Source organism: Chelonoidis abingdonii, chromosome 2 (assembly GCF_003597395.2).
Source record: "Chelonoidis abingdonii isolate Lonesome George chromosome 2, CheloAbing_2.0, whole genome shotgun sequence".
Classification (NCBI taxonomy): domain Eukaryota; kingdom Metazoa; phylum Chordata; order Testudines; family Testudinidae; genus Chelonoidis; species Chelonoidis abingdonii.
In genome coordinates, this window is record NC_133770.1 from 184,563,706 (window position 1) to 184,581,299 (window position 17,594).

Sequence of the window (17,594 nt, forward strand, 5' to 3'; positions counted from 1 at the left end):
AGGTAGAAGCTGTGTATAAACCAGAAGCTCTCTAAAAACTATTTAGGCCTTAACTGTAATCCAAGAATTGGTGTCACATTTATAATAAGTTTGATTTAAACCGGGTCGGCCACTTTCAGAAGTGGCTTGGCCAAGTCTTTCATGTATTACTTAATTTAAGGTTTACTCCCAGCTAATGTTTAACATTCTGAAGGCTGCTTTCTGTAAGTTCTTATATATAACTAAACTATTGTTGTATGTAAAGTAAATAAGGTTTTTAAAATGTTTAAGAAGCTTCATTTAAAATTAAATTAAAATGCAGAGCCCCCCAGACCAGTGGCTAGGACTCCGGCAGTGTGAGTGCCACTGAAAATCAGCTCTTATGCCATAGGTTGCCTACCTCTGCTTTAGACTGTCCCTGTGAAGCTAAGCTAAATCAATATAACCAGGTTTAAAAATCAAATTAAGATAGACAGGGTTTAGTTCAACTAAATAAGGGAAAAAATTACAAAAGATTAACATAGATACCTACTCCAAGAGCACACAGCCACCATAAAGTGAATGATCCTAGCAGAGTCCAGAAGATGTTTGTTTTGTTTTTGTGTCAGAGGACCCTTTAGTGCTCAGCCAGAATTGGCTGTTGTGCTAAAATACTTTACAGGTTTTATTTTGTCTCTCCCCCACCCCACCAAGACACACTGCTTTCCTTTTCCAGTATGGCCCCAATTCATTTTGTTGAGTTTTCCTATCCTTTCAATACTAATCTGGTCCTCTATATTCAAGTTAATCAAATTTTTATATAGAGTAGAACAGGGGTTCTCAACCTTTTTCTTTCTGAGGCCCCCACCAACATGCTATAAAAACTTCACAGCCCAGCTGTGCCACAATAACGGGTTTTCTGCATATAAAAGCCAGGGCCAGTGTTAGGGGGAAGCAAGCAGGACAATTGCCAGGGCCCCACGCCACAGGGGCCCCGCAAAGCTACATTGCTCAAGCTTTGGCTTCAGGTGGTGGGACTCAGAGTCCCAGGCTTCAGTCCCATGCGACAGGACTTCAGCTTTCTGCCCTGGACCCCAGCAAGACTAACACTGGCCTGCTTGGTGGTGCCCCTGAAACCTGCTCGTGGCCCACAGGGATCCCTGGTTGAGAACCGCTGGAGTAGAGAACATTTCTGCTTTAGAGCCTATTGTCAGCCATGATTCTTATTTTGACTACAGAACATTCTCTGCTCACTTTCCTTTGAAGATAGGTGGAATTATGCCCAGTATAAATACTTAGCACAATGGTATAATGGTTCATCAGGGAGTCAACTTTATGTACATAATAAATACTACTCTTTCTGTTTTACACAATAAATCTCAGAGCACAGACTTGATAAACATTTTTAGGGGGGAGAAATGGAGAAGGACAGAAATGAATATAAGCTTTTCCAACTTAACTAATTTATATTAGATTTCTTTGGACATAAACATTTAAAATATATAGAACCTCTTAAAGTTGTTCTAGCCCACTTAACACTGGCATTTCAACAGCTGGAGAGTAAATGTAAATACTTGTAAAATGCCTGCATAAAGGTTATCAAAGTGTTTGTTTCAATCAAGTAAACCAACTCCTGGAAAAAGAGGACATAAACAGAATTGAATTTATGGACACAGACAGGTCTTTTTAAAATTAAAGACTTGAAATATGAGAAGTCAAAAAATATACTGTTTGCTTTTACACCCTCTTTTCATTGCTGTCTCAAGGGTTAATCACAAGTTTTCTTTTTGTGAATATATGAAGGATATTTTTGGTAGTTTTATTTTTCTGACATCATGGAGTATATATTAAGATTGTCTAAAAATAACCCTTAAAGTGATAAATGCAGGCATATATTTTTTACTAAAAAAATCCAGCCTAGTAAGTATATTTAAAACACAGTTTACTCTGAATTATATAAAAAACTGGCCCCCTCCAAAATTAAGTCCTCCTAGATACAAGTGCCCAAACACTGTGGAAGATCTTTATGGGCTGTCAGTCCTCTTGCAAACAATTGAACATTGTAGAAATGGTTAACTGCAGACATTTTCATTGTATATTTCACTGAAACCTATTTCCAAGTTTTAATGATTAAAACCAGAAAATCCAAGTATATTAACACAGAACTGCGGCAATTTTTGTAGTTTTAAACTGAATTTCAGAACTGCTTAAAGATAATTTTTATAATAAACTTGATATCATTAAAATCTATATTAGATATACTACATTATGTGTTTACTTCTGAATGGTATATTTCAAGAGAAGTTAGTACCATCAGATTTGCCACCTTCCAAAATTCTGAATGGTCATTTATCAATGTAGAAAACTTTTCTACTCTCAAAATTAAGATAGTTTCAGAGATACGTGCCCTGCTGAGAAGACAAAAAAATGCCTTGAGTACAAGTGAGAGGTGTAAAAAAATAGTTACAGTGATACCAAAATTTACTAATATCAGCTTATTATTTGAATGGTAGAGAAGTTACATTCATTTTGAGTTCTGTAGTTTCGTTTTCTTCTTTTGCTGTGCACCTTCTGATTTTTTTTTCTTGGGCATCACTTGCCTATCTTCCTTTGCTGATGTATCACTACTATCAGTCCAACAAACTTTCTTTTTCCTAGTTATCAATGGCTGTTCATCTTCATTTACTGAAACAAAGGAGAAAGTTATTTATCACGAGTGTTTAAGTTCAATATTTGGAATCTCTGCTAGCATGAAGTACAAATTTATTTCCACCCATTTTAAAAAGAAATTGAAACAGTATGAGCTCTATAATATATTTTAGCAGAAGAGATGAGAGTGCCATGGTATGCAGTGTCCAAACATCAAGCGGACAAGTAAATGTATTTTAGATGGTCATGCATGACTGCCAAGTAAAAAAAAATACTGGGCTAGATTTTCTAAGTTAGGCCCATGCAATGGGTAAATACATCTGCCCATACCTACTTAATGCATACTTACCTGACATGCAAGTGACCTATTAGGTACGCAAAACTGCATACGTTTAATTTTGAAAATCTGACCCAACAGGTTTAAGGAGTCATGCACAGCATACTGCCAGTCAAAAACAGTATCCTAAAAGCCTGAGCATTTTATTTACTTAAATATTACCACACTAATTCTTACTTAAAGGTGCATAGAGAAGACTGCAGAGAATTAAGATTTTGGTCACACTAGCTGTGACCATCTGAGCACCCCAATGCCAGATGGCCATGGCCTCCCTGGTATATAACAGTAAATCTCAGCTGGCCTGAAAAGTTCAATGAACTTCACACACTTGTTATAATATTCATTTAAAAGGTTTCCTGTAATATATCATTGAAAAACCAATAACCCGCTGGTCATTAATATCACTCTGAAATGTGTGTAATAATGCTGTATGTGAAATTATGGATATTCCAATATTATGGAGTCTGTAAAACAGACAAAAGAGAAAGGCCAACACCTCTTTGGCTCAACTGCAGATTGAACCAGGTGTGACAAGAGACAAGGACAATAAGCCATTCCTTTGCATCGGATATTGCAGGAATATCATCTGCACTGTAAATCTCAGGAGACTGCAAAATTAACATGGCATCTGGTCCCTGGCGGAGACAGAACGTTGAGCCTCCAGGAAGGCTTCTTGGCTTTGAAGACAAAGATAAACTTTGAAGATATAAGGAGCTGCTACAGGACTTTGGGATATTAATCACCTGAGACAACAAAGCAGTCAGCGCTTTGTATCTGTGAAAGGTGGGTCCTCCTGTTACAACAGGTTGCAGAATGCTGACAATATGATGTAAAAAACTACGGTATGTTAGGCAAAAGCTGTATCTTGCTAGAATTAAGTTGTCGAGACTAGAAAGCATGTTCTTTTTGTTTTGTTTGTAGCCCTTTCATATCTCTTTCACTTTTGCTTGAAATCATTTAAATCTAGGTTCGTTGTTAATAAAATTATTCTTCATTTTACTACAAACCATCTGTGCTGTGTATTATGGGGGAGTGTGATCACCCCAGCTGAGCTGACAAGCTGTTTTGTGTACTGGCTTTTTGGATGCAGCGAACTTGGTGTTATCTCTTTGAGTGTCCAATAAGAGGGATTGGACACTGCAGGGAAGATGGTTTTGGGGAGACTTGGGATTGGAAGGACTGTTGAGTCATCCTACAAGGAGCAACTGGACTAGTGAAAGCCAGGGTGAGACCATTATGCTATGTGCATGCTGCTGGTGTCAGAGCTCTGAACCAAAGCTGCACTCCAGAGGCACCCAGGGTTACAGGGAAGGCAGTGACAGAACCCATTAGTGGTCTGGGTGAAGACCCAAAGTGTCAGACTGGCATGTTTCAATAATACAGTCAGTAAGTAAGGTCATGTGTATTTGAGAAAATTGTATATTTTTAGCTGGAAAACTTAATCCTTCAAGTGCAGTTCCATTTGAAAAGGGATTCTGCAAAATGCCATTTTATGGTTGCTTATTTATTGAGTCTCCAGTAGTTGTGGCATTACTGCTCCAGACTGAGACAGTATTATGCCAGAAAGTTTGCACCATCTATCAGTATGATATCCTAAATAAGAAGTGCTCTCACCTCCCTTAGTTTTGAGAGCCCCACATTCAGCCACAAAACGTGCAATAAAAACTCCCACCTGCTCTCGTATTTTCTATTTTCTCACTATATTAAAAGCACTTAAATAGGAATTATTTTCAACATAAAATAATCACGATCGACCTCTGTTACCATAAGAAGAGGTTGTAGCATTGTCCGGGTTCTCTCTGGTTTCTGAAGTTCTGTCTAGCCATACCGCTAGACATGTAAGCCTGGCTTTGGTATTGACTTCACATAGCAAAGATGGTCTATCCTGGATCTGAGGAAAATATAGAAACATTCATTAAAAGGTTATTTCAATATAGTTTAAGTCACTTAACCAGTACATCTACTTTTAAGGCCGTATATCACCATGCCACAACTGTTAACTGTGGTTTTGTAATGCTGTCAGAGCCATAGCTGCCTTAAGGGTACATCCTGAGGGGCAAGATGGGTGTGTTTTTTAATCACGTTGGTTCAACTGAGAGAGCTCAACACAACTGAAACCATTAGTTGGCTGGCTGTAGCCTGGGTGAATCCTGACTACAACAAAGGTAGCTAGTCTGCAACTTAATGGGGCTCAGTGGTGTTAAGCTAACTTGATTGATATATATCCCCCCCCGTTTATTTCCTCAAATACAGTGTTACAACTGGTTACAAATAACGTGGTTCGGTTTATGTACACACAGCAGTTTTTCTGCAATCACAATCATATTTGTGTATCTACATCTACCATATTGCTTAACTGTGTCTGTATCAGTGTGCTTTGGGAAAATCTGGGCAAACATTCCATTATACCTCATCAAAACAAAGTGTGTCCTGAGGGGACACAGACTAGCAATAGCAGCCCACGAAGCATTGCACTTTGGAATATCCTACCACACAGAGAGCTGGGAGAGGAAGAAGCAGGCACACCAGTTACATAAACACGTTTAGGACAGCTGCAGTTTGGGGGGAAAGCATGCTGAACCAGTAACAGTAAAACAACCACGTGCCAGCCTAGGTCTTTGGCTGAAGCCAAACAAACACTGTTAGCTGCCAGGATTGCTGAGCTTTAACAATATTGTTTAAATCTTGGAATGTGAACTTCTTGGATCAGGGACTGTCTTTATGTCATTTCCACAGTGCCTAACACAATGAGGCCCTCTTTGAGGTGCTTCTGTAATAACAACAATAAAAAAAATGAGGACACAACCTTCAGTTAGAGCCAACCAAGGAAGTAATTGGCTACAAACGTGGTTAAAAATTATAGTGAGGACTAGGCCTATCACATTTCAATGAAGAATGAATAATTTATAAATCTTGGCTAACTATAGTTACTAAAACTGTTCACCTTTTGCATCATGGAAAAAGGCACTGGGATAAAAATGCAAAAGATACATTCTGAAGTGATTTTTTTTTCTGCTTTGTTAAAAAATAAAATGTTTGGGATAAAAGTGCTCAATATAAAATTGAAATGCCTAGTGTATCACCCTCTTTGATTTTTTTTCACTCAAGACAGTATTTTTCCCCTCTTGAACACAAATAAATAATACATTTTGTGTTTTTAAACAGTGGTGTTAGTCACCAACATTACAAACATTATAGTAACCACCAAAACATAAGAGATTGATTAGGAAGCTGTAAGTGTGACCACTTAGATATCAGGGAGAGCATAACCTTGCACAAGATGGAGGAGTGAAGTTACTTGAGAATTTCAAAGATTTTTTTTTTTAAATCACCACTAAAAATTAAAAGTTTTTAAAGTTATAGTAAGAGGCATTGATAGCCAAAAGATCTAAGTGCATATATATAAAACATTTCTGATAAACATGGTGTGGAGGAAGTTCAGGATTTCTAGATTGCAAACAGGTTTACTCAATATTTTAAAAAAATTTGTAAATGCATGTGTGACATTGCACCCCATATTCTTCACACTGATATTATTATGATATGATTATGACATCATCATGATTTTATGCAAGATAAGTCGTGAGGTATCATTGGAAAGGTTACAGTTTGCTGAATATGATTATCCTATTTGTATGCATGTATCGTTTTTGGTATCTGAAGTTATGAATATTGACTATGTATCTGTTTCATATGTAGCTATTCCTGGGCAATGCCTACTAGGCAAAATGCTCTCGGTTTAGATGGCTGGCTGGGAAGGGCCCATTCAAGTTAATGAGCCACTAGGAAGAAACAATAGGCTTTAGGGGAAGCTTATCTCCATCTGGGGAGCTTTCCTGAGGACGCTACAGACAGCATCCGAGTAATGGCTGCTATGACAGGGACATGTGACCAGATCACCTGGTGCTGGTTTCCACCTTGGGATATCAGCATTTTTCCACTGACTGGCCTGGGAACCAAATTGTGAAACAAAGGCTTCCCACCATATGCAAAAGCTATATAAAGCAGGGAGTCACATCATCTTGGTTCTTCAATGACTCCCAACCCAAGACGACTCCTGAAAACACCTAAGGCCTCATCTACACTACGCGTTTAAATCGATTTAATGGCCGTTAAATCGATTTAACGCTGTACCCGTCCACACTACAACGCCCTTTACATCTATATAAAGGGCTCTTTAAATCGATTTCTGTACTCCACCCCGATGAGAGGAGTAGCGCTAAATTCGATATTAACAATTCGGATTACGCGTATTAGTGGACGAAATCGACGTCTATGGCTCTCAGGCGAGATCCCCAAGTGGCAACACTACCGCCTGGACAGCCATCTGAACGGATGCACGGGCAGGTAAAACCAGGAAAAGCCCCGCGAACTTTAGAACTACATCTTCCTGCTGCCCAGGTGGGACTCTGATCAGCACGGTGGCGCAAGAGCAGTCTCAAAATCCAAAAGAGCTCCAAGCAGACTGTACAGGAATACTACATCTGATCCCTGTATGGGAACAATCTGTTGTACTCAGACTCCGTTCACATGACACACAATGCCAAAGCTTGAAAAAAAATCTCCAAGGATACACACCGCGTAGTACAAGAGCAGCCACCAGAGACCCAAACACCTACATCTGAGGCCGAGGGGGTACGAGAACGCCAGCTACATCCCACAAGTCCAACAAGCAGCCTCTAAGACAAAGTAGTTGCCAATTTTGCTTGAGCTCCAACTGCTACTTCAAACACAGTGCTGGCGTGTCAGAAACACTCCTCAGTTCTCCCCCCACCACCACGGAAAGAAAAGGAAAGAAATCATTCCTGACGCTTCAACTGTCACCCTTTACTGAATGCTGCGGTAGGAAACGCCTGCGCAGCAGTGAGGACGAGCAATATCCACTCCTCTCAGCCCTCCCGGTGTAGACGGTAACTATATGAGAATCCGTCGTCGCCAGTCACACGTATGTCATTCCCTGCCCTGAGTGAGGCGGCCGGGGCCCTGGTAAAAATGGAATTGACTCCATTACTCCCAGTACACTGCCATAAACGGCTTAACCGTCTCATCAATAAGTAAACGGAACTGGGCGTAAACTTACATCACCCCCTCCCTTCCTCTTAAAGACAAAGATCGGACGCCCTGACTGTTCAAGCCCGGAGACATACCCTCACCAATCTCCCTGTTCTCTTTTCCTTGCATCTATCAACTTCATGACGCAATACGTGGCGAAGGAAGGACCACTGGGGGCCACTGTACCAAGAATGGGAGAGGGAACACGGGTGCGGTTGATTCAGGGGACACCCAACCATGAACTAACTGGACACGGGAGCGCGTCCCTGCCTCTGATAACCCGTTCTCTAATTACACTTAGCCTCTTATCTACACGCGAGACGACTCTATTTTAGAATACTCAATAAGGGGAGGAATTGAGTAGTCCCAAGTACTCAATCCCAATTCGTGCTTACCTCAAAAAATTCAGGCCAGGGCACTTGATGATACATGCAGACAGTACGAGAGAGGAGAATATACTCGGCACGTTCATTGCCAGTTTACTCCGGCGTAGACGAGTACAAAAACGACCGGGATCTAACACGTAATCCTGCTATCATGCAAAGCAATCGTGAATCGCTGTACGCTGGAGCTACGCCTCTCTCTGTCCGCGGCATCCAGTACACCACTACGGATGCGGCAAAAAAAAAAACCGAAATGGGCTCCATGGTTGCCAGCACGGCGCCTAATGCGCATCTGCCAGGCAACTCTCAGGGAAAAACGGGTACAAAGGATTTCCGCTGATGTTTTTCCCAGAGAAGAATGAACTGACCGACATTACCCACAGATCCCACGCGACATTAAGATTCCAACCTCTGAATTCCACAGGGGGGCGGGCGGAGACTGCTGGGACATATGCTACGGAATGCTACCCACAATGCAAACCTTCAAAATCGACGTAGCCTCGGAGCATGGACGCACAATGCCGAATTACTGTGCCTAGTGTGGCCGCATGAAATCGAATTTATAATATCAGTTTTATAAAACCGATTTTAGCAAATTCGATTTTATCCCGTAGTGTAGACGTGGCCTAAGAAACAAAGACTGAGTTGGGGGAAGTGCTGGACCCAGGATAAAGGGATTTTTAGCCTGTGAATGGAACATCTGGGAATTCCAAGCTATAAACAAGTGCAACTTGCCTCCTAAGAATCTGCAGCCTGCGTGTATCATCACTTAGGGTAAGAATTTGCTATTTATATCCAATCTCGTTAGTATATTAAGCTTAGTTTGCGTTTTTGTTTATTTGCTAGGTAATCTGCTTTGATCTATTTGCTATCCCTTATAATCACTTAAAATCTATCAAACTTTTTTGCTATATCTAAAACCAGTGTGTGGGAGTCATAACTTGGGGCATAAAGCTGTTGTATATTCCTCTCCACATTGAGGGAGGGGAGCAAATTTCATGAGCTTATACTGTACAGTTCCCTGCATAGCGCAAGACGGTATAATTTTGGACCGCTTGCCTGAGTATCTGGGAGGTTCCCTAGCTGGAGCCTTCCCATGCAGGGCTGATCATAGCATCTGCATGTAATTGCAGCTGGGTATGTCCCTACCCATGTGTGTTCTGGTGAAAGTGCAGAGCTTGTCACAGCAATACAGTGTAAAGGGAACCCAGGCTGGTGGGTCAGGGGAGCTCTGTGATACCCCAGTTCCAGGAGGTACCCCAGGGTGAACCTGTCAAAGCATGCTTTTTAAAACCTAATGTTAAGCTGCAAATTAGTTCTCCAGAATTTTTCCATGAGTTGTTAATATACTAACCTTACTGAGTTCAAGACTCCACAATTTAATGTATCCATCACTGGATGCAGTAACAATAACCTGTAGTCCTTCCTTTTCAAAACTGTAGATGTCTTTTATTCTAGAACAAAATATAATACCATGACAGGTGGCTTCAAACAATAAGGACAAATGGTAAGAAGTTGTTAGAATTTAAAAATGAAGAGAGAACATTCTACACATCATCTAGAGAGCCACAAATTATGGATGCTTTATGTGAATATTTTTGATTTAGGCACGTAAGATACAGCTCATGCACAGGACTAATCTGTTTTATATTCTGCCATTTGGAGCAAGATGTGCCTTTGAAAAATGCATGTGAGGACTGTTAGGACCCTGATTCAGAAAAGCATGTAAGTGCTTAATTTTAAGCACATGCTGAACACCCACTGATTTCAACAGCACTTTAGCACATGATTAAGTGCTTTGCTGAATTGGCACCTAAATTAAGACAGAGTACTTGGTATTTCTTTAATGATAAAGGGGAACATGTAAGATTCTCTTTCTACTGGTCTGGATGGAGTCCAACTGTGCTATTTTACATGGGTGTCCATTTGGATACCACTGCAAGATTATAAATTGGTAACAGCTTGTTAGTCAATGCTTATGTGGATTCATTAAAGAAATAAGAGACTCTTTATGCCATTTTTTTCTATTTTTATTCATAGATTCTAAGGCCAGAAGGGACCATTGTGATCTAATCTGACCGCTTATATAACAAAGGCCATAACTTTTCCCAAAATAATTCCTAGAGAACATCTTTTAGTAAAATATCCAATCTAAAAATTAGCATTGATGGACAACTGTTTGAGTTAGTTATCTGGTGCTGAACAAGACTCACAACTGCTTTGAGGGGAAGACTAGGAAAAGGTGCAGACACTACCAAAGCAACTAAGTTCTGGTACGTTTGTCAAAATACCTGCATAGACATTGTGGTTCGGGTTGAAGATCGGGTTCTCAAACTTGAGGGTTGAGGTGGACTTGAGACCCTGAGCTGCTATGCCAGAGCCACCTCTCTACACAGCTATGTTTAGTGTGCTAGTGGAAGCCCCACTAGCATAGGTCTGTGGACCTGAACTGCAGGACTTGCTCCCACATGCAGCGTAGACATTACACACTGTGTTTTAGACCAGAAGCACATTCTTCCAATGAGATTTGTTCCACCTGTTCTTCTGCTGTCTCCATCCTTTCTTGGCAATTTATACTTCAAACACACCTCCCTCTCCTTCCTTACATACTTTGACCATCAGTGAAATATTGAACAATACAGGTTATTAAATTATCATCATTGGGCAGCTGAGGTAAGACCATATAGATGAACAGAGCAGTTCACACCTCTCCGAGCTGTAATTTCCAGTTCTCTGCAGATGCAGCCAAACATTTCTGCACCGGTTTATATTTGTTTTGCTTGTTTTCAAGGTTCTCTCCTCAACCACAAGAGCTTGAAATTTTAATTAAAAACAAAAACAGAAAAGAGTACGTTGAGATTCTGGGAACAAGATAAAAAATGGTAAGTACCATTTGGCACCCTGGTGCCAAGGACAGATTAGAAATGAAACCTGAAATCCTTAAAAAGTAGCTCCTCAAGAACTGATTTGAGGCACGCTGGTGGGGCAAAATAGGTCATTATGCAATTCTTGTGCCTGTGCTGTAACTATTTTATGGATAAAAAAATCATAATCTGGAGGTATAAATCCGTATGTCTTTAGAATACGTCCACGAAAGATGTGAGCTCATGCTCTTGTTGAAAAATATTGACATGACAATTTAAAATCACATACACACAACATACTGTATTTAACATATATAAAAATATCATCATATATATCCAGTGGGGAGATATTAAAATAAATCTCACACAGGGATTCTTTCATGTTTCATATAACAATAGGTGTACACTCACACTCAGTGAGAATATACAAATCTGTATTGAATTTTCAACTCAGTACATCAGAAACAAGGCAGTTTACTTTCTATTTTAAAAATAAAAATAAACTGTATTAAGCCAAGATGTTCTCAATGTTGCCACTAACCAGGCAGTAGCGTGTATTCAGCACTGCCATAAATTTTAAAACAATTTAACAGGACAAATATTAAATACCTGTTTTCATGAGCTTTAAATTCACAAAGGCACTTTTGTGAGTCACAATCGTACAGTCTTATAACTTCATCATCTCCGGCAATAGCAAGTACAGAATCCTTGAAGATGAAGAGAAGAAAATGCAGATGAAGGTAAAGTAATTCAAACAATTTAGCTTCCCACCCCCTTCTTTTATGTACTTACTGTTATAAATCTAACTGAAGAAATTCTCTTCTCAGTTGTGATGGTACCACTGACAGATGCTGTTTCAAGTTTGTAGACATCCACTTTATTAGTTATGACCACCACATACTTCTCTCCACTGGGGGACCATTTAACTATGTGTGCATCTGAACAATTTTAAATAAAAAAACAAACCAGAAAGACCATAAGTTTTGCCTTAATAATAATTTAAAAACTCAATCTCATTCCTGACATCTTCACTCTGGAATCTTTAACATGCAATGTATATGACCCCAATCCTGCAAATATTTATGCCAATGCTTAATTTATTATCAGGAGTAGTCCTATTGATTTCAATGATACTCATAGTAGTAAATGTAAGCATGTGTGTTTTCAGGATAGAGGATTGTATTACCACCCGGAAGGGGAAATCATAACAAATCTTCACATCTCCTGGAATAAATCTAGTAGTAGCAAAACAGATTTTTAAAGACATTGTTAGGTTCCAAAATTTAGATTTTGTAAAAACAAGCGTTTACAAAATCCTACCAAAAATCAATGTTCCAAAGAAGTAAAACCAGAAACTTCCAGTAAAGAGTTATATTTTAAAACAAACACTTTTCTGTAGTCTTTGCAACCCAAATTCATGTTAGTGCATAAGAATCTAAAAGTAAAAATCTTTAGAAACGGTCTAGTCTATTTTCAATGCCCAAGCTGAAATAAAAGCAGAAAGTAAATACAAATACTACTACTACTACCAGAATAAATAGCAAACTATTTTTTTAAAATTTTCAGGTTTGATAATCTAAAGTGTTATAATTAAAAGTAGTACAGAATTTTAAAAAAATGATTTTTATTCTTCAAATACACATTGTTAGGCTGAAATAAGATTTCTGCCATAGTATTACTATAGCCTGTTCAGGCAATGTCTGTATGGAGGATCTGCGCTTTTGATATTGAGTAGAAGGCAGAGCGGAGGGAATCACCATAATTAAAAAGTCGAACATTTGCAAACCAAACGCTACTCCAGGTAAAAGGTACTTTTTAAACAAACATGCACATACACAAAAGGAACTCAATCTGATTTTAGTTTTAATAAATATTTCGCAGATTAGATTGACACACTCACTTTGCTTCAGATTTTTGATGAAGGCAGATCGTCCTTCTACAAGATTCCATGTTCTGTAAAATACCAAAAAGGGGCTCAATATTCATCACTTAAAATAGCATAGAGAAATTAAAGTACCATTTACTAACCAGTTACAGGTATTTTTAGTAAAAGTCATGGACAGGTACTATATACCCCTGACTAAATCTTGGGTGCTCTGGAGGGAGGGCTTCAGGGGCACCGCAGGTGCTCTAGGACCTCCACGGGTGTAGGTGTGGGGAGGGGCAGCACGTGGCCGGGGACTCTGCTGGTGCTGAGGGAGGAGGGGTGGGCACACAGCCCAGGACCGCCGCTGGTGCTTCAGGGAGGGCGGGGGGAGGAGTGGCAGCGCAGCCTGGGACTGCCACTGGTGCATAACAGGGGGATGGGGGTGGCAACATGTGCCCAAGACTGCCACTGTTCTTTAAAAGAAATACTTTAAAATGCTGTTGCTATTTTAAAAAATCTAATAGTCTGCACTCCATCTAGAGCAGGCCATCCAGTCCTCCTCCCAACACCAATCTCTTAGCTTTGTATTCTTCCCTGAAAGGTTGGCACTTGTTCATCTGCAACTGACATCAGTCTTGAGGCTAACAGAAGACATCAATCTAGCAGTTTGATAAAGGTGGACTTCCTTACTCCTTTGTGTTAAAAGGCCAGTTTTGTATACTACAGAGTCAACAGGATGAATATTTCAATGGAGCTAAGAGGAAATTTCAAAGTGCTAGGTATAGCTACACTATGGACACTTCACCAGTATAGCTACATCACCATAACTATGCCAGCATGACCCCCTAGTATTGATGCAGACTAGACTGAAGGAACACCTCCTCCCTGAATGATGGTTACGTCATGTCGACGGAAGCCCTCTACCATCAACAATGCTGCATCTACTCTGGGGATTAGGTTGGCATAACTACGTCAGTCAGAGGTGTGTGGGTGTTTTTTTTGTTTTTGTTTTTGTTTTTTACATCCCTAACTGACATAGCTATGATGACCTAATTTAAGTGTAGTCTAAGGCACAGATGTACTCTGTCTAGATTCTAGAGTGACCCTTATCCCAATCATCATCTCTGCCTAGTATAAAACCAAGTGAAATTAAAAGGTACATTTGGATAGAACAGGAATCCTGCAAGTGTGAAAACATATACTGTTACATAGGTTAACTGATAGCAGCATCACAGATGCTTCCCTGATCCTTGCTTCACAGTCTAGCCCCAATATATAATCCTTGCTTATAATTCAATAAGAAAACTTAGTAAATTTCACTAAGTAAGATTTTCAGCCAGTTTTGACTCACCTTAGTGTTTTGTCTGTTCCTACTGACAAAGCTAATTTTCCAGAAGGGTGAATAGAAAGAGATGTCACATGCCCCCTAATGAAGTCAACAACAACAAAAAGTTAATCATGTATTTTCTTTGTCACATAAATAGCCAAAAATATCTAAAAAGAAGCAGTTCAGAAGACTCACCTATGTGCTTTAATGGATTTCAGACATTCCCATCTCTTTGTGTCCCAAATACAAATTAATCCATCTTCTGCTCCACTCAACAAGTGTGCATTCCCATAGAACTCCAGGCAGGTTATCGTGCCTACAGAACAAGATCAGCGCTATTAATCTACATTATGACATCTTGAATAAAAATACTACACAAAAAATAGTTTTATATAAAACATCAAGATATTCACTTAAAGACATGCTAATATTTTAAAACTTAATTGCATAACTTCCAATGAAGTCACACATATGAAATTCTATTTTGAAGTGCAAAATGAAAGTTACTTAAATTGTTTTCATTTTGCATCACACCTATAACAGATACCTTTTTACATAATACCTATCTAGGAATTACAACATTGTAAGTACACCTCATACATTATTTGCAAGAATAATGCATGCACCAAACATGCAGCAATGCCTCTCTATCTGTGAAAGAACAGCCTGCCTTTAACATCCAAACATGCCAGCCTTTTGTTCTGCTTGTTAGAAGAAACCTGGCTTACTTGCTATATATTTCTTCATGAAAATAAGTTTAACAACCATATTTAAATCACTGATGCCCCTCTATTATCCTTGTCTGTAGTAGCATACAATTTTCAATTCTGTCTGATCCCTCACTCTCTAAAGTAAGTCACGTATTTATTTATATGCATTTGATAACTCCTTAATCCATATAAAATGTATCTCAACTGAGGCCCCATTAAAAATTGACAGTTCTCTGTTACAGAAACACACTCATTAGTAAATCATGTAATTAATACCTCTAAAAAGAAAAGTTCCCTTACCATTATGATGCAGCAATGCCCCATGTTCTATCTTCTTTTTCATATCATATATTTGGATTGTTTCATCTCTGCTACCAGTGACTACATATCTGTTATTCACAGCTACTGCTGATAATGAGGCAGTGTGAGCATGATGGGTAAAGTCAGGAATAGGCATCCAATTCTGAAAACAAAATATAAAATGAATGAACCTTTTTTGAAACACGCCCAGTGCGATATGTTCTAACTTGTATATGATTAGATTATCAATATCATAGTATAAGCCTAATTTTTCAAATAGCAAAAACTAGCCATGCTCATTTTGCCAAACATACAAAAACATTATGTTCTATTGCAAATCTAATGGGACCCTGTGAAGGAAGTTTCCTAGTGGTCGCTCTATGATTAGAATGACACCATCAACCTAACAACTCTCCGGTCTCCAGAGCTTCGCTTGTGACTGGTGATGGGGGTGGATTGGTCCTGTGTGGAAAGAGGTTCTATGGCTTCCGGAAGAAAAAGACAAGTTGAGGCTCTTAGGAAAATCCAAGCCAGTCCTGCCCTTTCTCCTTCAGCACTTTGACAATGACTGCCTAGGAAGGAGTACTGCGGAAAGGAATCTAGGGGTTATTTAGTGGATCACAAAAATTATTAAAGGTCTATAAAACATGACCTGTGAGGAAAGATTGGAAAAACTGGGTTTGTTTAGTTTGAAGAAAACACGACTCGGGGGGAGGTGGGGGTGATAACAGTTTTCAAGTACATAAAAGGTTGTTACAAGGAGGAGGTGAAAAACTGTTTTCCTTAACCTCTGAGGCCAGGACAAGAAGCAATGGGCTTAAATTGTGGCAAGGGAGATTTAGGCTGGACATTAAAAAAAATGGTTGTGGGATCTTTGTCAATGGAGGTTTTTAAGACCAGGTTAGACAAACACCTGTTGGGAATCGGCTAGTTACTTTGTCCTGCCTTGTGTCCAGAGGACTGGACAAGCTGACCTACTGAGGGCCCTTCCAGACTACACTTCTACAATTCTATATTCTTGACATCCCCCTCTCCACCCTTACTATGCAGCTTTGATGCTTCCCTGGGTAGCTGACGCAGAGGTGGTAAACTGTGGAACTAATGTGCTATTAGCTGCAACCACACAGTTTATTCTACAGGTATGTTTTATGCTTTCCACCCCCCTGTAGGTAGGGTGTAAACCAGGGGTCGACAACCTCTGGCACACAGCTCGCCAGGGTAAGCAGCCTGGCAGATTGGGCCAGTTTATTTACCTGCTCTGTCCACAGGTTCAGCCGATCGTGGCTCCCACTGGCCACTCCAAGCCAATGGGGGCTGCGGGAACCAGCGCGGGCTGAGGCACATGCCAGAGGTTGCCGGCTCCTGGTGTAAATGCTTCAGATCACAGAGAATTTAGTGTTCTATGTCTGGGCAATGCCCAGCAAAACAGGGCCCCATTCTGGGTTGGTTTTTAGGTATTAAAGACCACAATAAACGTACTAAATAATAATCATAAAAAGCGTGGCACTCTGTGCCCCTCTAGAGGTGGCTGGGCCAAAGACAGTGTAGCTATACCCCCTGCAGCCGGGCAACTCGGCTGCAAAGGCGCCTGCTTTCAGAGCTCCGCAGGGGACAAGGCCCCCAGGCATGTGATTGGGTCCGGGGGCAGGGAGGGCTGACATGGAGCTGTGGACGTGCAGCGAGGTCAGTGCTGGCTGCCCGTCGTGAGCAGCAGGCAGGACTCCCGGCATCCCCTGCTGCAAGCCGGGCCCCGGCGCCGATCAGATCAGCTGCGAGCAGCCACGCCCGACTCACAGCTCGCGCCGCTCCCCGCACCAGCCACGAGCGCCCAGCAGGGGGAACCATCGGCGTCGCGCGCGCGGAGCCACCCCGCTTAAAGCCCGCGTTGAGGCGGGCAGCGTCGGGCGCGCGCACCTCCGCGGTAAGTTACTGGGACACGAGTAGCTGCCATCCCAGCGCCGTTACCTCCCCCGGCCGCACTGCGAACCCGAAAAGAATCTGCTCGTAACAGCCGCCGACTAGCTCCATCTGCCCGGCGCGACCGCGCTTCTCCTTCCCCCCACACTCGGAGGCGACGCGTGGGGTCCTTCCCTCTACCCGTCGCACAGGCTGGCCAGGCCCTGCCTGAGCCGGAATTGACAAGGCCC

General features: G+C 40.8%; 1 protein-coding gene across 2 annotated transcripts; it reads right to left on the reverse strand.

Moving 5' to 3' along the window:
- Window positions 1-1,267: 1,267 nt before the first annotated feature.
- Window positions 1,268-17,546, reverse strand: PAK1IP1 (PAK1 interacting protein 1). 2 transcript variants are annotated; one of them, XM_032764369.2, is made up of 10 exons: window positions 17,362-17,546; window positions 15,448-15,610; window positions 14,633-14,753; window positions 14,462-14,536; window positions 13,144-13,196; window positions 12,036-12,181; window positions 11,853-11,950; window positions 9,734-9,833; window positions 4,709-4,835; window positions 1,268-2,643 (listed from the first exon to the last, which is right to left on the reverse strand). In XM_032764369.2, exons 2-10 carry the CDS (start codon window positions 15,602-15,604, stop codon window positions 2,483-2,485), a joined length of 1,038 nt encoding a protein of 345 aa, XP_032620260.1. In that variant the 5' UTR covers window positions 15,605-15,610; window positions 17,362-17,546; the 3' UTR covers window positions 1,268-2,482. The 2 variants fall into 2 exon arrangements, with proteins under 2 accessions (XP_032620260.1, XP_032620259.1); XM_032764368.2 differs by having other exon boundaries at window positions 17,413-17,537.
- Between the last annotated feature and the right edge of the window lie 48 nt (window positions 17,547-17,594).

Bases quoted from the DNA above. Each gene is read 5' to 3' on its own strand.
- PAK1IP1 (XM_032764368.2), bottom strand. From the start codon at position 17,475: ATGGAGCTAGTCGGCGGCTGTTACGAGCAGATTCTTTTCGGGTTCGCA. The intron at 13,197-14,461 runs GTGAGTCAAAAC...GGTATTTTACAG, and splicing joins GGAACAGACAAAACACTAAG to AACATGGAATCTTGTAGAAG. The intron at 2,644-4,708 runs GTAACAGAGGTC...CCTTTGTTTCAG, and splicing joins TGCTACAACCTCTTCTTATG to TAAATGAAGATGAACAGCCA.